This window comes from Erpetoichthys calabaricus, chromosome 17 (assembly GCF_900747795.2).
Source record: "Erpetoichthys calabaricus chromosome 17, fErpCal1.3, whole genome shotgun sequence".
NCBI classification, from domain to species: domain Eukaryota; kingdom Metazoa; phylum Chordata; class Cladistia; order Polypteriformes; family Polypteridae; genus Erpetoichthys; species Erpetoichthys calabaricus.
Window position 1 is genome coordinate 54,555,083 of NC_041410.2, and position 24,540 is coordinate 54,579,622.

Sequence of the window (24,540 nt, forward strand, 5' to 3'; positions counted from 1 at the left end):
GTTCACTGACGACACTGCTATCGTGGGCTGCATCAGGAGTGGGCAGGAGGAGGAGGAGTATATGAACCTCTTCAAGGACTTTGTTAAATGGTGTGACTCAAACCACCTACACCTGAACACCAGCAAAACCAAGGAGCTGGTGGTGGATTTTAGGAGGCCCAGACCCCTCATAGACTACGTGATCATCAGAGGTGACTGTGTGCAGATGGTGCAGACCTATAAATACATGGGAGTGCAGCTGGATGATAAATTAGACTGGACTGCCAATACTGATGCTCTGTGTAAGAAAGGACAGAGCCAGTTATACTTCCTTAGAAGGCTGGCGTCCTTCAACATCTGCAATAAGATGCTGCAGATGTTCTATCAGACGGTTGTGGCGAGCGCCCTCTTCTACGCGGTGGTGTGCTGGGGAGGAAGCATTAAGAAGAAAGACGCCTCACGCCTGGACAAACTGGTGAGGGAAGGCAAGCTCTATTGTTGGCATGGAGCTAGAAAATTTGACATCTGTGGCAGAGCGATGGGTGCTTAGCAGGCTCCTATCAATTATGGAAAATCCACTGCATCCACTAAACAGTGTCATCTCCAGACAGAAGAGCAGCTTCAGCGACAGACTGCTGTCACTGTCCTGCTCCACTGACAGACTGAGGAGATCGTTCCTCCCCCAAACTATGCGACTCTTCAATTCCACCCGGGGGGATAAACGTTAACATTATACAAAGTTATTGTCTGTTTTTACCTGCATTTTTATTACTCTTTAATTTAATATTGTTTTTTGTATCAGTATGCTGCTGCTGGAGTATGTGAATTTCCCCTTGGGATTAAAAAAAGTATCTATCTATCTATCTAGAACTGAGATTAATTAAACATTTGTTTTATAACCAATATAAAAGCAAGGCCACCACCAACATTAGAATAAGAAATTAATACATTTTATTCAAATGAGGTGCTGCAAAAATGAATACACCCTACAACAAATTCCATCAAATCTAGTATTTTGCATGGCCTCCATGATTTTTAAGAACAGCACCAACACTTCTAGATATGGAATGAACAGGTTGGCGACATACTGCCACGTTTATCCTTCTCCATCCTGTTAGATGGAGAATTTCCCACATGCTTTCTATTGGATAGAGGTAGGGTGACATGCTTGGCCAATGAATTACTTTCACCTTGTTCCTCAGAAATTCAGCAGTAGCCTTGGATATATGTTTTGGCTCATTTTCATGTTTAAAGAGGGCCTGGACACTGGAGCACGGAGAGATGGCAGCTTCTTCTCCTTCAGTATTTCACAATACACCTGTGATTTCAAGATGTCGTTACAGAAGTGCAATTTCTTGACACCTGCAGCACACCAACACTCAATTCATGTGTGCTTTAATGTGTGTATCATACATTTCTTATTGTACTCCTCACCCTTACAACGCCATACAGTTTGGATGCCATCAATTCCCAAAAGATTTACCTTTGTCTCATTATCTTAAAGTACAGACTTCCAGTAGTCTTCACCATTGTCGGTATGGACCCTGGCAAATAAGTGAGCTGTTTTGTGCATGAGCTTTAGCAGTGGCTTCCTTTGTGGATGACACCCTTGCATGCCACTCTTCTACAGCGTAAGTTCACACTCGATCTGACGCTGTTCGTTTCCAAATAATATTGCATTAGTGCGATGATGTTTTCTGATTGGTACTATTCAGGTCATAAAATGATTTCTTCAAAATATCATATATACCTACGTCTGTGTTTTTTTTTTTTTTTGACATCATAAGGTGCATACTAGTTCTGCGTGAGCAGGAACACTTAATAAAACTGAATAAAAAATAAAGTAACGGTGAGATACGAAGAAGGCAGATTCACCAGCGTTTGTGTGTCAGCTTTTATCCCTCCAGATCAGAGAATGTCCAGTTCCATTGCCTCAAAACACCACTCACATCTACAGTTATTCCCAGTTTCAAATAAAAACTAACAGAGTGAGATTCCTAGGGCAGTAGTATGTATCGTGATCGTGAGTGAGAGAATAAAAGTGAAAAAAAAAAGGTAATTTTTACAAGTACAGTACTATAAATGTACACGGTCTGTTACAGACGCAAACCTAATGTATGTGTGTACTGTATAATATTAACAATAAGAGCAGCTCACTACTGAAAATGGCAAATATAGGAGGCAGTGGGGATTGAACCGGTGGCCCCTAGATTACAAGTCAGCAAATCTTACCGCTACACCACGGAAGCTGTTGTATCATCCTTGAACCTTTTGTGAAAGTGTTTATTTGATCTTTGGACTTCAGGCTTCACACATTCTATAGTTTATGCCTACATTTTGTAACATTTATTACTAAAATATGAAAAAGTTTCTGTTTTAACAATGTTTTTACACAGATTAGTGTAGAAACGGAACACCCATGAAATGCATGTGTTCCAAATAATGATCTATTATTTCCACTCTAAAACTCCAGCAGTTCACTCCCAGATAATCAAACAAGGCATGAGCTGGGAAAACTTAGTGAATGTTCTGTGACGGTGGGGGATGGAACAGCCGGCTGCTTGCTGCTTGTCTTAATCGGCACATTTACAGGACAAAAGACGCTGAACAGATTTAAGGTGGGCCGGATCTACGAGTTTTCTCGTAGGCTCTGGTAATTCTAGTGTTAATTGTCAGCTATCTGGTGGTCACACGCGTGATGATTGATCAGACTCATTTGTTGTTGAATTCCTGTTAGTTAGCATTTTATCAAGTGTTATTCCTTAGACCTTCATTGGGTGTATTCATTTTTGCGCCATGGTCTTAAACCAATTTGTTAAAAAAAATAATTCCAATTTTGTTTTTTGTACTGATAAATCTCATTTGCAATCAATAAACCAAATTTTCTGGTCTCTTTTATAGTATACTAGCAAAATACCCGCGCTTCGCAGCAGCGAAGTACTGCTTTAAAATTTTTATTAAGAAGAAAAGTAAACCTTTTAAAACTGAGGGTAAATACAGTAATCCCTCGCTACTTCGCGGTTCACTTTTCGCGGATTCACGACTTTGCGGGTTTTTAAATACAAGTGATTTCCCGCCTATCGCGGAAGTTATGTTCCAGACCCATCAGCAACAGGAGAAAATCCGCGATATAGAAAGACCATATAAATAAACATTTTTTTAGTTTAAGCCTTAAAATACCCATCCCACATGCTTTAAACACATGTAAACTTATAAAACACACTTTGTTAACACATATGATATGTGGATGTCGGGCTAAGGATATGAGTAACATCTCACTATTATAAAACATTTTAACTTCACGCAAGACAAGACAGTGAGAGAGGAAAATTGGTGATGTACAGTACAGGCTTTTAAATTATTGACACGCAGAGCGACAACCAGCACAAAGCCAGCACAAAGTCCACTTCTCCTTAGCGTTCATTCAGCTCCCCACCCCCTTGACAATGCGAAGTGGCAGGAGTGTACTGCGCTTCCGGGGAGGGGGGGTTTGAGCGAAGGTGCGTTCAGCTCTCACACACCCACACACACACACACACACACACACACACACTCCTCGCGCAGAGCAACAAGCAGGCATTTTGGCAGAAGCAGCACAAAGTCCATTTCTGCTCAGCGTCAGTTCAGCTGCCCCCCTTCACAAAGCGAGTGCAGACACATTGACGTCTGATCGCTGCGTGCAGTGTTGGTCTGAGGTGTTTAAGAATGTAGAAAGTGTTTAAGAGCATAGGAAGTGTTTATAAGAGTGTGGGAAGGGTTAACAAGAGAGTGAGAAAGGTTTATAAGAGTGTGGGAAGGGTTTATAAAGCCTTAAAATATGTATAAATAATAAAATAAATATAGGTCGCTACTTCGCGGATTTTCACCTATCGCGGGGGGCTCTGGAATGTAACCCCCGCGATAGGTGAGGGATTACTGTATACCAATAATTTTTTGTTAAGGATCTCTTTGTATACCACGTTGTCAGTTCAGACCTCCGGTTGTAATATGACCAAGCTGTGCGCTGAGCTTACTCTTGAGCATGCAACGTATAGTTGGCCATGTGAAAAGCAATCTTGCCTCAAATCAATGCCAACCTTTTGTAAGTTCTGTCACTGAGACTTATTAATTGTCATTGCGAAGCAGAGCCTTACTGGAAATTGGAGGCGTTTGAATTGAAATGGGTTTCATCGATAACTTCACATCAAGCTTTTGAGAGTTTAAACATTCATAAACATCAAAGTGTCCACTACTCAAGTCATCACCTGTGAATCTAAGATGAGGCATTGGTGGTTGTCCAAAGGTGTAAAATATATCGCCATTTCAGTACACTTGAAAGCGACAACCGAACAATTCAGCGGCAGCCAGCCATCAACTCACATGCAGAACCATAGGTGAAGGCTTAAGCATTTCACTCTTATAGTGCTTGTGTGTAGTATAATTATCTCCTGTACCGTCATCAGTCCACACCTTGAACCTGTCCCAGTCATTAAATAAATAAGACACAATCTTCCTCCGGATATCAAGAGTGAGCCTGATATGGCCGTGCAATATGTAACACAGAGAATGGAACAGGCAGGCGCCATCTCCGGGCATGGAAACCACTCTGGAAGTGACAGTTGTCTGATCGATGGTGATCACCTAGATGTTAATGGGGGTACGGTTGGAACGATAAAGGAAATGCGTACCTGAACAATGTAAACTAAGTCTAAAATACCTACACAATAACTATAATCGTAATTAACGAACAATAAAACAGCGGAGAAGCCGTGGATTAAATAAAAGGGCTGCAGTTATCAGCAGGGAGACGTGAATACCGTGGCGAAGCAAGGAAGGGAATGAAGAGACCGGAGCAACAGACGGCCTTATATAGGCAGGCAGCCAACTGCGTGGGAGGCGTGGGGATGGGGGACCCAACGCCCCCTCACATGGTGACCGAGCTGCAGGCTATGGACGTATATATGTACGTAAGTAGGATTCAGTTAGCGTTGGGAACCCGCGTACCAAATTTCTTGAAGATGGGCCCATAACTAACAAAGACCGTTGAAAAGTTCAATATGGCGGCCGACAGTGGCGTCATACCACCAAAATAAGTACGTACATCGGTTTCGGTTAGCGCAGGGAAGCCGCCTACCAAATTTGGTGAAGATGTGGCCATACATAAGAAAGTTTAACATGGCGGACGTTGTCGACCGTTACGCGTAGAATTTCGAAATGAAACCTGCTTAACTTATGTAAGTAAGCTGTAGGAATGAGCCTGCCAAATTTCACCCTTCTACCTACACAGGAAGTTGGAGAATTAGTGATGAGTGAGTCAGTGAGGGCTTTGCATTTATTATTTAACATGGCAGACGTTGTCGACCGTTATGGCCGTTACGCGTAGAATTTCGAAATAAAACCTGCTTAACTTTTGTAAGTAAGCTGTAAGGAATGAGCCTGCCAAATTTCAGCCTTCTACCTACACGGGAATTTGGAGAATTAGTGATGAGTGAGTCAGTGAGGACTTTGCCTTTTATTAGTATAGATGATCCCACAGGATTATGATCCCACAGAAAATATAAATCTTTTGGGGTGTACTCATTCATGCTGGGCACTATAATTTGGCTTTTTTAAAATTGACCGACAGGATAGGACTCCTTGCAGACCTCTGCAAAGTCTTCTAAATTAATTATAAATATAGAACGCAAATCAACCCTTCGCCTAAGTATTCACCCCCATTAATATAACATACTTAAATACTGACTGATGCAGCCAACTAGTTTCAGAAATTACATAATTAGTCAAATGATTTTAGTATAAATGCACCTTATCTGGAAAGTCCAACTGTGGTGAGTCAATACCGTGGCCTAACCTACACAATGAAGACAAAAGAACACTTCAAGCAACTCCATGGAAAGGTGAGTGAAAAACATAATCTGGGGATGAATATAAGAAAATATATTTAAGTCATTGAATAACACTTCGTGCCCAGTTAAAACAATCATTAAGAAACTGAAAGAGTATGGCACAGTTGTAAATCTTCCTAGAGCAGGCTGTACACAATAACTGAGTGATTGTGTAAGAAAATGACTAATGAGGAAGGCCAAGAGACCTATGACAACTCTGAAGGAGTTACAAGCTACAGTGATTAAGATTGGAGAGACTGTGCATAAGACAACTGTTGCCTGGGAGAATATTTGCAGATTTATGCGAGAATGGCACGGAAGAAGCCACTGTTAAAGGAAAGTGCATATGACCTCTTGGCAAAAGTTTGCAAGAAGTCAGCTGGAAGAAGATTCTATGGTCTATGGTCTGATGGACCAAAATTAAGCTTTTTGGCCATCAAGCTAATTGGTTAGCACATAAGCATGGTAATGGAAGCATCATGTTATGAGTATGCTTCTCTGCAGCAGGCACTGGAAGGTTTGTACAAGTAGAAGATAAACTGAATGTATTAAAATACAGTGAAATCTTAGAGGAAACTCTGATGCAGTCTGCAAGAAACCTGTGCCTTGGTAAAAGATTGTTTTTTCCAGCAAACAATAATCTCAAGCATAAAGCTATATCTCAACAGGGATGGATACAACAAAAATTTTGGCTGGATTTGAAAAGGCTGTTCACTCTCAATTCCCATGCAACCTAACAGAGACTGAGCAGTTCTGCAAAGAAGACAGGAAAAGCTGCAGTGTGCAGATGTACACAGCTGACAGAACGAGACTTATGCACACAGACTCAAGACTGGAATGGCTACTACATACTGACTTGAATAGGGTAAATACTTGAGCAATCATTTATTTTGTGTTTTACATTTGTAATTAATTTAGATCACTTTGCAGAGATCTGATTTCATTTTAACATTATAATAGTTTTATTCTCTTGATCAGTATCAGAATTTAAACTCACTATGATTCAATGTTGAATAATAATGAAATATGATATGCACTGTATCATATTCTTGAATAGATAAATAAGATCTCACTAAATAAAATGAAAAAATAGCGAGTGATTCAAACATTTTCTAGATATAAGGGCAACATACTGTACATCTGTTAATCTGATATTGAAAGTCCACAGGTGTAAATTGTAAATGTTCTAAAATCTCAGTGTTCACTTGAGACAGTTTATGAAAAGGCAACGGCTTAAAATCCTCAAGGAATGTACAACATGAATCCTGGAAGCTGGTGATGTTACTTTTCCACAACACAGCTTGGTCCTGTTTGGAGGTGTGGTAAGTCGAACTGTCATGCTGACACAGAAACTGGTGGAAAATGTCAATAGTCAAACCTAATAGAGTTACTATAACAAAACAAGGGTTCATCCTGGAAGCTACAACTGAAGTCATTCATCAGATCCATTTCAAAAAATGTATACCTTTTATGACTACCTTTTGTAATAAGAGTTTTATTTTTTTGCATTCAAAGCTATTTAATAGATGTTTGATAACTGTTGCATTTCATTTCACAAATTTCAGCCAGAGAATAGTATTAGGTTATACAATGGAATAAATGTGCCTGTCTCTCAAAATGACGTTCACACTTGACAGAAGATGAACCCTGATTAATGCACCGATTGGTAGGACCATGATATTATAGTTTAATACAGGTATACGTTTGTTTTTCCTAACCCAACAGTTAACATTCAGCTATTACCCAGTCAGTCAGGTCAGGTCAGGTTGGGGAGCATGCAAAAGCACTTACTAAACTAGGTTGCCCAAAAACAAAACAATTAGACATTATTTAAAAAATAAATCCCTACCATTTACATTATAAGATTTAAGATCTTCATCAAAGTGAGCAATGACAGATTTTTCACTTTATCTAACATTAGATCACCACCTGAAAATTTAAGCATTTTATATTATTACACATTTCATGTGTCTCTATTTCAATACATTAATAATAAACTTGTGTGATATTTTTTACTGCTATAAAATATTTTCAGCATGCACAGACAAAACATTATCACCAAGGCTATTTCTTTTTCAACATTCACACACAAAAACATTGAAAAGCATATTTTACTAAAGACACAAGGAAACTGAAAGAACACTGACTGACCAACCAACTAATGTGGTTTATTCTTCAGCATTTGATAATAATAATAATAATAAAAATGCTTGGAATTTTAAGTTTTTTACCACAGTTTTCTATCCTAATATACAATTCATATTAAAAGCACAATATATACAATTCATATTAAAAGCACAATGTAAAAATAAAAACAGAATACATGAATTGTCCAGTTATGTATTTGATACAAAAGCTACCCTTAAGTGTTGCTGCAGTGCCAACTGCTTCCTAAAGCTCTCTGTGATACTGGAATACTACAGTTAACTGTCCTACCTGTTTTCTGATTTGAATCGGGGTCTCACTCAAGCTTCCATACTCTGAGTTAGTTTGCATGCAGCAATACAGAAGTAACTTGTATCAATGAATGCTACAATAACTTGGATGCAAGAAAAGTACAGTTTTCTTTGTTTAAACAGAATTGGCTTTGTTTTGTAATAAATTGCATTATTGTTTGTGAGATATTTTTTAGACAAGTTCATAGGTCTTTAACTTCATTGACTAACTTAAACTTCACAAAATTTGGAATGCTTTCGGTTAGTTGTCACACTTACCCTAAATGTTATAAAGCCAACAATCAACAATTTAATTTACTTCTTGTTCCCACCTTTCTAAGATTTGTCTAATTAGTAATAGTTCTTTCAAATGTGTTTGGTGTATCCCAGCAAAGTATATTCAGGAATTATGAATTTAAATGCTGTAATTTAACTTTCCAGTTATATATGATCATTAAACTTACTAAGGCTCAATGCAAACTATTTAAATTGAAAAGGCCCTGAAAAAGTTCCAAAAGGGCAAAAAAGCATGACAATGCAAAACACTAGTTCTTATTTAGTCACTAAAAAGGTTAAAGCTGGAGAATAGCCCAGGATATCAATACTTTAACCAATTTACAGTTAAAGAATGCTGGCTTTGAGCACACTTACTTCAATGGAATGCGTGGGGCTGCATTGGGACTGGAGGTTGCAGTGACTACCTGAAAAATCTGTTCCAGAGCTGACAGTCCCCCTCCAACCTGAAATGCTACTTGATCTGCATTGTTCTGCAAGGAAAGAACAAGAAGCACAGTCAGGAATAAAGAGGCGAGTTAAAGTATCAGATTAGTTTCACGGAGGAAATATTTTCTTTGACCAAAATGGAGCTGGAGCTGAAATATGAAACAAAAAGGTCCCCTAAGAATTCCAGAGAAACAACTACTATAAAATGCAAGTGAAAACAACCCAGAAGCTAGGTGCCCTTGTACCTAATATATAAATATACAGCCATGATCTAAATAGGGCAATCTAGACTTTAATTTATCACACACCACCTTTCTGGTTGAGACATGGGGGATGTTTTGCCTTATGGAATTTCCCCCTCAGGTCAAAGTCACGTTCTAGGTGAGAGAGAGGACATGCACCCTTCCCTTTGTTCTGTTTCTAAAATATCTTGTCAGCTATATTCACCTCAAAGGCTGGTTTAAAGACAGCTGCATCACCCACAAAGTCATTTTTTGTATCTGAGAGGGAGGCAACAAAGAAAGGAAATTTGAAGAAATACTGAACCTTCTGATACAAAAGGGGAAAGGTAGCAATATGTGATTTATGCATGCAACATCAAACCCAACATCATATAAAACACAGTTTTTAAGTAATTTTTATACCCCCATAGGCATGGAAAAGAAATCTTAATATTAACTGGTACAAACTGATATTCTTTAATAAACAGTTATATTAAGCATTTTAAAATGCTGCGTGTAGTACGTGGCAAATATAATCAATAATTAATACATCACTGTGATTTATTCTTTAATTGGTTAGTCAAATGGAACTTGTTTAGCACATTTCCATATTTTAGACCAAGATTTAGCATGCATACACCCATACAAAACTATTTTAGCATGTATTGGGAATATGAGACACTTTTTGAGTTGTAGAATATAGTCCTTTTAAAAGGAAAACATCCAGAGAGAAACTAGAAAACTCAATTACGGCTGCAGGCCTAGAAATTGCCAAAACTTTGGTGGGAAAAGAAGCAAGTATGGAACTGTACTGCTCATTGGGCAGATGCTGAAAATGAAATTTACATAAGATGATAAAATGGTTTGTGTACCACACTCGGTTGTGGCTACTTTGTCATTTGTCTTCATGATTCAACATGTGAGGGCTTTTTGTTTAAAGTCATCAAGCCATCCATCCTTTGGACATCTTCCAAACCAAGACACCTGGACATAGCTGATAAAACGCAAAGGCAAACAAAAACTTGTCCATTTTCCTTTTGCAGAAGAGACTGGTACGCTGATGATATTATGATGCTCCTGGTCTTTAGAGCTGCTTTTGTTTTCCAAGTTAAATAAGCATTAAGAACTAACCTAGATGCTAGGTTTAATTCTCTAATATTTAGTGTTTCATCATCTGCCCCATGTTTTGAGCTGTGTAATGGCGCTTTTGGGCTTGTACTGGGCTCAAGATAACGTATTTACATGGAGTGCAAGTCCACTGCAAACCTCACTGTGGGTAAACAAAACAAAAAAAAAGCCTACCAAATTTTAAAATAAAGGTCTTCCATCCTTCCATTTTATATCCCGCTCATCCAGTTCAAGGTTGCAGGTCATCTTGGCAGTGAAGTAGGAACACACTCTGGACTGGCTGCCCATCCACTGCAGGCTGCATTCACACATTCTGAGCAATTTATAGCTACAAATTAATGTAACATGGGATGGAGAAGACAAACTGGAGTATTAAGAATAAAATCAATGTAGGTACAGGAAGAATGTGTAAACTCCATGCTAGCAGTATTCAAAACCAGAACTGTAGAAGATGTTTTTTTTAAATTGTGAATGTCTCTTCTTTAACTTCTTTAAAACATGTAAATCGGTGAAATTTGACATAAAATCGAATTTCCAAAGTCTTACTCCCTGGTTAGTGTCCTGGAGCTTGGTGCTGGTTGCAATTCTAGGTAATGAAGAGACGGTCACATAAAAAGATCTATGATGGTTATTGTTTAAAATGCAAATGATGCCTCATATATATGCTACTAATAATCACAGCTAAAGCTGAGCTAAAGTTATATAAAGGGATGTCTGCTGTGGGCTGCTTTTTTTTTTTTTAAAGGAAGCCTATTATAAAAAACATATTTAAACTTTCTCAAAAGCCACACTTTAAATCTGGTAAAGGATCACATTTCTTAAAATACTGTCCCCAAGAGTTATCATGTTTCTGAACCAGCACAGCTGGTGGAGAGGGTTACCGCTCTCACAACTGGTTTCCTTCTATTATTCTTTTCATCCCACAGTAGAATTTGGTTGGAAATGTGGCTACAGATGTTACACATTTCTAATTCAGAAGCCACAGAAATGAAAATCCATAACCACAGGCCACTTGGTTCATCTGCCTTCGGGTTTTCACTGCTAGTCCTGTAAATTCAGCTGATATTTACTGATATTTGAAATAAACAGTATGTATGTTATGTATGTGTGCATTACTTATTTTTCTAGACTACTTATACATTATTATTTTGATCTAATTTTATTTTTCTTTGCATGTAACTACTTCTTTGACATCTTGCAAAACATTTGAGCTACATCATATGTAAGAAAATATGCTATAAAAATAAATGTTGTTGCTAAATATCAGAAACCTCCAAATTTCAAACAAAAAGTAATTAAAAAAGGGAGAAATGACAAACTTAAAATAATATAAATACCTGGACATGGTGACTATGCAACATGTTTGTAGAAATTAAACAATTTATGATATTCCAAAACCTAATTTACCCAATTTGAAGTTAAAGGGACTTCAGTGCATCCCAGCAGCCTTGACACAGTAACCAGTCTCGGACAGAATGCCAAGCCATTGCAATACAGTCTTTCATTCTGTTCTCCAATAATCTGAACACGTTTTGTTTTGCAAAATACTTCTTGGTATGGTTATAGTTTAACAATACAAAAACAAAATTATTAGTGGTTAGTGTCCTAGCCTGCTTTTATCAATGTATATTTTTTCTTAAATATGTAAGGTGGTATATATTTGAAACCCACAATCTATGTAATCCAAAGTCTATCATGTCAACCTCAGGTAGAAGGCACAAGTTGTCCTGGACAGAGTACAGTCAACGGTAGGATACATGTTAGAGCCACCAATTAACCTAACACTCTGTCTTTGGGATGAGGGGGAAAAGTCTGGGTATCCAAAGGAAAAGTCTCAAATATGAGGGGAGCAGACAACCTCCACATGGAAAATGTTCAAGCCATGATTCAAACCATGGATTCTGGAGATGTATGTTTGTAAAGTGTCTAGAAAAATAACTACAACACTCTAAAAAGATTAAGAAATATTTACAAAAAGGAATTCATTCTCAGGTTCACCAATTAATGAGCAGGGAAAATGGCACGGCCCTCTGCTGATTCAACTTGGAGAAGAAAAATAAATAAATAAATTAAATAAAATTGTGTGTGTATGGAAGCATGCAACAACCTCTTTTCACAAATTTTGAATATCAGGATTCAAAATTCTAGGTTAGGTTAGTTAGACTTGAGCACATACTTACAATCTCAATCTCTCAAGACGTATTGCATGAATTCATATACAGAGATACAATAAGTAAATAAGCTTTGTTGATCTTCCATTCCTATTCCAAAATCTAATGTATGCTTTCCTCTTTTAAAGATATACTTTAGCTTAATAAGTAAATACTCCAACTTGTGATGGGCCATCTGATTGATATTTCAATAATTATACTGTTGTTGTTTTCTTTGTTGCAGTGCCAATGAAGCAGTTTTGCAAGGAAGATCAAAGAGTATAGGATGACCCTCTTGTAGCAGATACAAAAATCTGTATTCTCTGGGTAACTGGGGCTAGGAAAAAAGAAAAGTGACAATTCCTTGGAAAAGCAGGAGGGCAGATGGGCTAGTGATCATTGTTTGTTGCTCGGAGTGGGTCGATAAAGCTCATACACTTGCAAGGTACTATTTCTAGTATAAAAGAAGCTGGCAGCGGTTCTGTGAAAGGACAGGCAGCATAGGGTGACCAGTGCTTGTTCAGAAAAACAGCAATAGTAAAACATATGGATATTAAAATTCAACTGGATTAAGGTACATCTGGACAGAGGTTGGTTCTTCTACACCTCAGTTTATTTGTCTTATTTTCCATCCAGTTGCACATTTTTTATTATGATACAGATAGCAATATTCAGTAAAGACAAAATATGATAAAGGACAAATAATCATCATTTTGATACCTCATGAAAATCAAAAAAGCCTGATTCACTAATGCACTCTATTGAAGCAAATTACAATAGTCCTTTCTAGTCTCTCTTTCAACGTAATCATGTCTGAACACATTTCTCCTTCTAAAAAGAAGGAAGTGTTTTTCAAAATTATATATAAGCTCTGTCTCTGTCAAACCTAAATGCCACCAGTTTTAAAACTTTATTATCTGGTAGGTAAAAACTATGCACGTTTGTAAGGTTATGTGATCATGTTTCAAACAGCAGTGTAAAGGAGCCTCACATTCTTCTTCATGCTTTAAGTGCTGTTGGGTGTAGATTAAGCAAACTTTCCATCACAAAAGACAGAACATGTTAGACGACTGGCACTAAGGAGTCCTGAATGTCAAGCTACTCTGCAAAGCAATTTTATAATGTGGAATCAATATATTTACCTACCAAAATGTCTAGCTACCTTTTAAATGAGCAATCAAAACTATACTCAAAAAGTGTTCCCAGGCCAAAATTATTTTTATGACTACTTGTCAACCAAGTTTAAAGGGGAAAGGCAGAAAAAAAGGATTAATTTTAAAGTGGCTACTGCTTAGTGCTTCTGGGTTTTTGCTGTATTCTGATCTTTTAGAAACCCCTTTCCAGCTGTATTCCGGGTGTCTGGCATCCCTTGAGAGGCTCAGTTTGGAAGTCAACATTCCATTTGAAACAAGGAAAAGCCAAAGTTTTCAGTTAAAAAAGGCTTTAAATAATGTATGCATATGTATGTCCAGAGTGTATATTTAAAACCTGAAATGATTGCATGTAAATGTGGAAGAAAAACATGCTTCATATATTGTAAATTTGATTTGTGCTGGAACTTTCATTTCTTGTCCTTTAAATTTTTTACAATCAAGCAAACAAAAACACATATATTTTCACACACACATCTACAATAATGATTTGTCTTCTTTATAATAAATGGCATTATAAGATCCATATTACTAACCTAGAATGGTAAACCGGATATGGACGCAGGGACCTGCCCGTGGACGCAGGAGACATAGTGCGCAGGCGCCACACAAAGCCCCCCTTCCCAGAGTGAAACGGGAGAGACTACGAACGTGCGCAGGCGCCACGAAAGCCCCCCCGCCCCAGAGCGAAACGGGAGAGACTACGAACTGTCTGACATGCCGCAAACCAGGCAGGCACGGCTCCAAAAAGAAACCGCTCGACTGACCGAGCTACAAAGTGAAACGGGAAACACCACGGAGTCCGCAGTGGTCCACAATGCACCGCATGATAGTACGGAAGAAGCTCCGTATTAACAATGGAGGGCCCCAGAGTGACACGGGCGGACACTCCGTATTAAACGTACGTCATCCTCACACATCCAAACTATACAGCATAGGTGGGTCACATTACAGTGATGCATTATTGACAGTACAGTAAAGATCACAGTATCGCAAACAAATGGAAATTAGTACTCGAAAAAGGGAGAATATAAATCACCATGGACCAGGTGTCATTGAAACAAAAGCAGGATAAAGCGAGGTCAGAAATAAAAGACAGAGTAGAAAACAAAGTAAAACGTCATAAAGAGGTAAAAGAACAGGGCCAAACACATGGAGAGCAGGTTACAAATGATGAAAACTGGAATGCAACAGCTTCAAAAAACCTAGGCACGAAACACATGCACAGCGAGATACAGAATATAAAAGCAGAAAACACGACAGTTAAACGTCCACACCACACAGCGAAGGCAGACCCGGAAGGTGCAGGCGCCTACATTGTGCGTCGGAAGGCGCGGGACAGTACGAAAGGCGCCTACACAGCATGGTAAAACCCGACATAATACGGAAGGCGCAGGTGTCGCCGCCATATTGTGAGTGACACTACTGCGTAGTGAAGGCGCAGGCGTCACCGCCATATTGTGCATGGCACTACTGCGGAGTGAAGTTAGGAATAATGTGCTGCTTGGGATCGTACAAAACGCCGAACGCGACCCACCATCTGAAACTGCGGAGGCAAAGCAGGCACGGGTTCAAACCAAACGAGCTCGACTGACGGATATGCGCCTACAACGCGCGTCTCAAACCGCAGAAGCAGGGCAAGCACGGGTTCAAAACAACACAAGCTCCTACAATGCGCGTCTGAAACTACGGCTGCCCAGCGGGCACGGGTTCAAAACGCCGGGGGTAGGCGAGCAAAGCGAGCAGGGGGCGGAGCCCCCTTGTATACCAAATGCTGTGAACATAATCAAACTTGTTTTTTCATATGCAGGGTCAGAGGGAGTCAAAACCTATCCTAGAGGTACGTGGCACATGACAGAAAGCAACCCTGAAGAGGGGGTGCCAGTCCACTGCACCCTCCATAACATGTACAGGGCAAATATTGTGTCACCAACCAACCTATCCTGCATAGGTTTAGTATATAACGAGGAAACCAGAATTACAATAATAATTCTTTACATTTATATAGCGCTTTTCTTAGTACTCAAAGGACTTTACATAGTAAGTGGAGAGCCACTTGAAACACCACCAATGTAAGGCATCCACCTGGATGATGTGACAGCAGCCATTTTGTGCCAGTATGCTCACCACACATTAGATGTTAGGTGGTGAAGGGGTGAGAAATAGTTAGCCAAAAGAATAGGAAAAGATTAGGGGCCAGAATGACTAGGCCGTGGTGGCCATTTTAGTCAGGACATCTGGATATACCCCACTCTTTACAAAGGATGCTCAGGGATCTTTTACAACCTCAATTTTATGTCTCATCCGAAGGATGACACCATTTTTACAGCAGTGTGCTCATCACTGCACTTTGGACCCACATTAAGACCACAGGGTAAGCACCACCTGCTGGCCTCACCAACACTTCTTCCAGCAGCAACACTTAACTTTTTCTGGTTGGTCTTCCATCTAAGTACTAGTCGGGCCCAAACATGGTTAATCTTCAGGTGGAATACCTGTTTGGAAGAGCATGTAGTATGACTGCTGGTCAAAATAGCTAGAATAGCCAAAGAAGAACTCATAATGACACAGGGACACCTTTTAAACACCATAAAGGCAGTGTCTGGGCTGGGTTCCAAACCCAGGTCTCTAGGCTAACCACTTAGCTACTGTTTAAATAAATAAAATAACTAAAAGACAGATTTTTCTATGATCAAATTTTTATTTGAGAGATGGTCAAAGGTGTAATAAACATATCTAATGGGATAGAAATTAACAATGATATGAGGAATACTCCCTGACACACACACACATATGACATCCATCCCCCTAACTAAAAGACAGATTTATTAACTCAATTAATTATCATGTAACTACATATTTACAAACAAACACTTAAATTGCCATCTATCATCAACCATTCTCAAAAATGAAGCAATAACTATACATTTAAATTGCACAACAAATGATAACAGAAATTGTGGAACATCATTTTACTTGTAACTGCTGTATCTCTTTTCACTTATCTTAAAGATAACCTGTCATCAAGACTCCATTTGAAACTCACTTCTCTTCTCCCAGCACACATATATTTTTAACAACATATAAACAAGCATAAAAAATGCTTAAACAAACACTGAATCATAAATATCCTGTGTTTGACGACAGTTGTTTATCCTAATATTCTTTGCCACGCTATGCTACCTCATTCTCAGCTCCAGTAATGATGGACAGCTGACTAATAGGATTAAAAGCTCCTTTTCAGAAGTGGCTAAGGCTCCTCTACAAGCAAAAAAAGACAACATAAACCTGAAATACATTGCCCTGGAATTCAATCCAGTTATTAACTAAAGTAACTGTTATTACACAAGCTAATCAAAGGCAGAACAGCTGTTAATCTCTGGTGGGCTGCTGTGTATTAACAGTGAGGCGGGAAGAAATAGTCATTGAATGTCTTTCTTACAAGCGGACTGTAATTGTCTACTAAACCATGGGGGAGGGGACTCCTGACCCCCTTAGACCTCAGGCAACAGATGGGGAACAACTGCTCAAAGTGTTCATTAGGAGAACAGGGTGCATTTTAGTTGGACTTGGCATCTGTGACACTCTTGTACCCTCATCAATGATGCAAACATGTCTGACAGCTCAGCCACTTTATAATATCTTGTTAGCAGGATGTGCTAGAAGTGAAGCTCTGCTCTTTAAGACATTTAAACACTACACACTAAGTCTAAGCATGAAAGGATTTTTTTTATTCCATTCCCTTGTTTAATGTAATTTTCTGAAATCCATGCTGGACTAGGCAATGGTGGGTCCCTCAAAAATGTGCTTATGACACTACAAAAATAGCAAATGCTACTTGAAAAACTATTCCATATATATAAAATGCTAAGGTCTGTCCATTTGTCAGATGATTATTTGGAAACTGGTTAGAACCTTTATCTTGGTCTTAATTGAAAGCTTATTACTTGATATGTTCCTGAAATTCAAAAACTTAAATAATGACCTGTGCTAATGCATTTATTACAGCAAAGTGCTTGCAAAATCAAGTGACATGGTAGAAAGAAAAAGAAGAACCGCAAGATCTGCTTGGCATCAAGCAAATCACTGAGGTCAATCACCTGTCAAAGAACACCATAATAGGAAGAAGCAGGCAAGATGCTGAAGCACATAGACAAGCGAGAAGTGATCCTGAATACAGTGGAACCTCGGATCACGAACGTCTCTGAACACGTACAAATCAGTTTACGACCAAAAAGTTCGCCAAACTTTTGCATCTGTTCACGACCACACACCTCAGTAAATGAACAAGCCAGTTTCCCTTTCAGTTTGTGCACGCCGATGATTTGTGCACGTGTTCAGTCTCTCCCTGTGCATTCCCTGTGCAGCGAGAGAGAGAGAGAGAGAGAGAGAGAGTGAAAGCGCGACACACACACACGCACGCGTGCGAGAGAGAGAGAGAGAGAGAGAGAGAGAGAGAGAGCGTGACACAGGCATGCGCGAGAGAGAGCGCAACATACACACACACACGCGTGCACGACAGAGAGAGAGACACACACAGACAGACAGACAGACACACACACACAGGCGCACGAGAGAGACAGACACACAGGCACGCAAGAGAGACACATACACACACAGGCGCGCGCGAGAGACACACACACACACAGGCGCACGAGAGAGACACACACACACAAGCGCGCGAGAGAGACACACACACACAAGCGCACGAGAGAGACACACACACACAAGCGCACGAGAGAGACACACACACACAGGCGCACGAGAGAGACAGACACACAGGCGCGCGAGAGAGACACACACATACACAGGCGCGCGAGAGAGAGAGCGAGTGAGCGAGCGAGAGAGAGGGGGCTGGACGCATAAGGCAGAGAAGGCAGTTAAAGAATGCACCAATCTTGTTTTTGTTTTCACTTCTGTTTACAGCGATCGGTTCATAGCGTGCATTGTTGCAATGTTACTTTTCTTGGTGGTTTATTAAATTACGGATTTTCAAACGTTCATTTTTCTTCCCTGTGCTTAAAACTCATTAAAAAAAGTGTTTTTAGCGAGCGATTCGTAGCGCTATAGTGCAAACTCTTGCAGTGTTAGTTTTCTCTGTTGTTCAAGGTTTTCTCAGTGTTATTCAATGTTTTTACATTTAGTTCACTATTACGCTGTGCATTCTATGGTATAATTAACTATATTTGTGCTTAAAAACTTAAAATATATATATATATATATTTACATACAGTTTGTACAGTCTGGAATGGATTAATTGTATTTACATACAATCCTATGGGGGAAATTGCTTCGGTTCATGACCAAATCGGGTTACGACCAGAGTTTTGGAACGAATTATGGTCGTGAAATGAGGTTCCACTGTATAGCCTGATATGTTCTGGGCATTCAAAAAAAATGTAGGTAAAGGCAACCTGGTGGCCAATTTACCAGTGTACAGAAAAGTTTATTGCAATAAAAACACATTCCCTGTAAGCCCATCTATTTATAACACCCCCCCCCCCCCCCCCCCCCCCAAGACATGGTACATATGTGTTCACAATTCATAATCAAATATAAGAATTGTGTTTACTGATCACTGAACATAACGTAAATAAAGGATGTCAAAATGACCTGTGGTTGTGTGTTTGCAGAAAAGTAGTCGCACAACAAAGTGATATGCACCATAATAGCAGAAAGAAAAAGATGGGCAGTGACATCTGCTGAGAATCAGGCAAATTGCATGAGGCAATTAAGTGGCAAAGAAAGAGAAAGACAGGACTACAAGATAGTGAACCACATTGACAAGCAAGAGCTAATCCTGAATATTGAGAAACTGAGCAGCACACAAACATTTTGGCTCTTACTGTAGATAGCAAGACAAAGTCCAGGATACAGAATGCAAGAACACCCCACAGACAGAAATGCACAGCGACAATCAAGAAGATTATCAAATAGATGAAACCCCTCACCAAAACAAAGCATTGCTTTTGCATCCTTATATCAATGTGTCTTGGAAGACCCCCACTCAGCATAGATACATCCGTGATGTGATCAGTGTTAAGTTGCCTTTTTAACGTTGAAACAAAAGAATGCGTTGCCAAAATATAAAAGTTATGCTTGCTCTAGATGAGCCACCAGAAGGAATAAAATACATTATCTCTTCTAGATAAACTGAAAGAAGTTGCAACTATTTATAAAACATAAGAAGTATCAATGGCTCCTTATCTTTAACTTGATTTTTATTTGCATGTTATTTTATGATTAGAGGTCTGTGTGTTTTGCACTAGTAATATTATAAACATCTTGTGTGTAGTTGCACCTGTAGAGCCATTTTTGCCAAATCCTACATCAATTCCTTCTATGATGAAATCACTACTTTGCTTAATTTAAGGAATACTTTGGGTTTAAAATATATAATATGGATGCAATCACTGCACAAAATACAGCTCATGGGCTCTGTGCAATCGTTTCCTCGAGAGGCTTGTCCCCATTTGCTAGCACAATAATCAAATTCCAAACAAGCTATTCCAGATATTCAAACTAACAATGTCTGATATAATCCAAGAAATAGTATACGTAGGAAAAAAACATGAAAAATACATGTGCAAAACAAACTGACAGGATGGAATAGAGGGGGAGATAAACAGCGGTGAAGGGAATATGGCATACATCACACCCAACCTCTTATCAGAGTTTTTATTTAATTCAGTTTCAAATACTGTCCCCCTCCATCCACCAAATTAAATTTTACTCCAAAGTTCTTCGCTACATGTCTGAGGTTGACAGGCCTGTTCTTCCATAGTAATTTGTCGCCTCAGCTATCTTCCTCACCCTTGCAAGAAACACAGCACAACTAGGAAATAATATAAAGACAACTGGATTTATGATACAATCCTGTTACAATGAAGTACACTGTTTATTAAACTTGATACCACAGATTTTCTCTGCTAACTATCTGAAGTCTCTGCCTAAATATCATATTTACCGTGAACCCAGGTTCATGAAACTCTTGTACATTCCAAATAATCTGGTGATTAAAATGCATGCATTTTCCTTAATGTTTTTCTAAAAAGCCTTTATTTAGTGTTTAAAATGCAGAATGCTTTTAAAGATTCTCATGTTATTACTTCTGGATGAATAATAATTGAATAAATGATCATTTATTTAGACAGTTTATAATAGATTACACTCTATTCTCAGAAACAGGCACTTGCTTTTAAATATGTCAGCAGACTCACCTATTGCACTTTAAATGAGCTATTCTTGGGTTTTAAAACACAGCATACAGAAAACACACACACAAATACACAACAACAGAATGGTTTCCTGTTACCCTTGAAAAAATGCCTTATTCATTAAAAATAATAAAGAGTCAGCAAAAGGTCTGTAAAAGGTTAAAGTGGTTTCTGATATTTTATCCAATTTATGACTCACCTGGCACTCCACTATCGGAAATATAATATGATTTGCTTCCGTGGCATTTCAGAGTCGTTAAGGTTATGCTAACATCTTCATACTTCATTGTTTTACATAATAATGTAGGAGATGGCATTTTAACCACAAACACTGAGGTGAATGGACAAAAACATCAGTTGAGTGAGTAACTTAAGTACAGTGGTGATAAAGGGAAGCACTGGAAAAGGAAACTTTAGAACCCGTGTGAGGGAAATGTGAGGTACTAACTTTACACAAAGATGTGTTTAAATTCTAAAAATTACTATTTTTAACAAATTCAAGTAAACACACTTGAACTTCACCACTACTAACAACACAGGGCTCAACTTTGGAAAGAAATTTGATAGCAGAAGCATAACAACTTTTGATAAAGGCACGTTGAGCCGTGTGTTTACAAAAATATTTTTTACTATTTTTAATTTGCATTCTTGAAAACGTATTGCTCTGAAAAAATACAGCATGAAGACCTGCATATATTAGAGTAAAATATAGTAAATTCAGATAATCTTTGTGTGCTATTTTCTTTTTAAAAAAAGAAAAACAAAAATGAGGTTGGGGTCATTTAAACCAAGTGACACTCAATGTTATGTTGATAGGCTTAGGCTGTCCACTACCCTGTAACAATAAACACATTTAGAAATGAACAGTGGATGGCTGAAAGGCCCACCATCACACAGTCATGACATTCTACTGTAGTCATCATGGCAAGTCTGTGTTGTGATGTACAGTATTTTACAGTGTGAATGACCTCTAAAGATCTTTAACAAAACTTTAATAGTATCAAAAATAAACAAATGGTATATATGTTTAATTCTAAATACTTATACATTTCACAGTGTATTTTCTTTTATTCAACATTGTTTTTGAGTATATTATCTTACATTGTATTCTTTCAGACTGTATTGGTAATAATTATATGGTGTGCAGAGCCTATATGTAGAAAGGAACTTTATACAAATGAATTCAGTGTGTTAACAGCAAGTAGCCTCAGGAAAAGCACACAAGAAAGGCATGGGCAACAAAACAGCATCTTCTGCACTGCAAATATTTACAAAGAGCTGTTTTTTTCTTTTTCTTGGAAAGTAGTCATAATGTTCACCAATCACTGAATTATGCTGTAAATCGGAGAATGAAATTTCTGCCTTGTGGCATTCTCTGCAGGCCTCTGACGTGATGTGCAGTCATCAAAACATAAAAAAGATGACTGCATATATTAGCTTAACTGTAGCCTAATCGGACCCTGCTCCTGCAACACTGGTGACAAGTGGTATGTGTGATCGGGAGAATGTCATGGTTCCCTCAAATTCTAAATAAGCCATAATCTGCAGTCATATGAAAAAGTTTGGGAACCCCTCTCAGCCTGCATAATAATTTACTCTACTTTCAACAAAAAAGATAACAGTGGTATGTCTTTCATTTCCTAGGAACATCTGAGTACTGGGGTGTTTTCCGAACAAAGATTTTTAGTGAAGCAGTATTTAGTTGTATGAAATTAAATCAAATGTGAAAAACTGTCTGCGCAAAAATTTGGGTACCCTTGTAATTTTGCTGATTTGAATGCATGTAACTGCTCAATACTTGCAACATCAAATTGGCTGGATTAGCTCGTTAAGCCTTGAACTTCATAGACAGGTGTGTCCAATCATGAGAAAAGGTATTTAAGGTGGTCATTTGCAAGTTGTGCTTCTCTTTGAATCTCCTCTGAAGAGTGACAGCATGGGATCCTCAAAGCAACTCTCAAAAGATCTGAAAACAAAGATTGTTCAGTATCATGGTTTAGGGGAAGGCTACAAAAAGCTCTCTCAGAGGTTTAAACTGCCAGTTTCAACTGTAAGGAATGTAATCAGGAAAAGGAAGGCCACAGGCACAGTTGCTGTTAAACCCAGCAGGTCTGGCAGTCCAAGAAAAATTCAGGAGCGGCATATGCGCAGGATTGTGAGAATGGTTACAGACAACCCACAGATCACCTCCAAAGACCTGCAAGAACATCTTGCTGCAGATGGTGTATCTGTACATCGTTCTACAGTTCAGCGCAATTTGCTCAAAGAACATCTGTATGGCAGGGTGATGAGAAAGAAGCCCTTTTTGCACTCACACCATTTTGGAACAAAGTGCTTTGGACTGAGGAGACAAAAATTGAGTTATTGGGTCGTAACAAAAAGAGCTTTGCATGGAGGAAGAACAACATCGCATTCCAAGAAAAACACCTCCTACCTACTGTCAATTTTGGTGGAGGTTCCATCATGCTGTGGGGCTGTGTGGCTAGTTCAGGGACTGGGGCCCTTGTTAAAGCCGTGGGTCGGATGAATTAAACCCATTATCAACAAATTCTTCAGGATAATGTTGGAGCATCAGTCACAAAGTTGAAGTTACGCAGGGGTTGGACAAGACAATGACACAGTTCGAAATCTACAAAGGCATTCATGCAGAGGGAGAAGTACAATGTTCTGGAATGGCCGTCACAGTCCCCTGACTGTGAAAATCTATGGGATGATTTGAAGCAGGCTGTCCATGCTTGGCAGCCATCAAATTTAACTGAACTGGAGAGATTTTGTATGGAAGAATGGTCAAAAATACCTCCATCCAGAATCCAGACACTTATCAACGGCTATAGGAGGTGTCTAGAGGCTGTTATGTTTGCAAAAGGAGGATCAACTAGGTATTGATGTAATATCTCTGTTGGGGTGCCCAAATTTATGCACCTGCCTAATTTTGTTATGATCCATATTGCATATTTTCTGTTAATCCAATAAACTTAATGTCACTGCTGAAATACTATTGTTTCCATAAGGCATGTCATATATTAAAAGGAAGTTGCTACTTTGAAAACTCCGTCAATGATAAACAAAAATCCAAAGAATTAAGAGGGGTTCCCAAACTTTTTCATATGACTGTATATAGGTCAAATTATAAATAAATTACCTATATAAAACTTCACAGACTGGCAGATTCTTAAGTCCACATAGTGCTTTCCACTACTTGCTTTAAAGTAGCATCAATACAGTCTGAGAGGTTTTCAAATGTACTTTCAAAGCAGAACTGATGAATGGCCAAACATACCTATCTATACACATAACATTAAAGAGAATAAATCACTTAATGTGAATATTTAGTCATGAAAAATTTATACTGTGAATATTTAATAAGGTAGCTTTGATATTTATAGCCCTTATTTATGCAATTTTCTTCCATGGGAAGCTGGAAGAAGCCCAAGCATAAAAATATAAACCATGACATCTTTCTTAATGTTACGGCAAGCGCCGCCAAAGTAAAGCTTTAAAAAGACTGTTCTTCACCCATATAACTTTTAGAAATAAGACCATCATTTTCTGTTGAAGTTTTTTTAAAACATTTTATGTAGTGAAACTAAATATTCACATGTAGGTTTCCTTTAAATGATCACTAGTAGCACATGCATTAAAATAACATGTTTCAGCGTCAAGAGAAGAAAG

General features: G+C 38.6%; 2 protein-coding genes across 2 annotated transcripts in view; one reads left to right on the forward strand and one right to left on the reverse strand.

Moving 5' to 3' along the window:
• The window catches only part of scaper (S-phase cyclin A-associated protein in the ER), a 720,649-nt gene that overhangs the window by 237,789 nt on the left and 458,320 nt on the right, over positions 1–24,540 (reverse strand). Inside the window, 1 exon segment of the mRNA XM_051920308.1 lies at positions 8,930–9,045. Coding sequence (XP_051776268.1) covers positions 8,930–9,045 — 116 coding nt within the window.
• Positions 1–24,540, forward strand: part of LOC127526109 (uncharacterized) — a 416,670-nt gene that overhangs the window by 197,201 nt on the left and 194,929 nt on the right. The gene's annotated exons all lie outside the window — the stretch shown is intronic.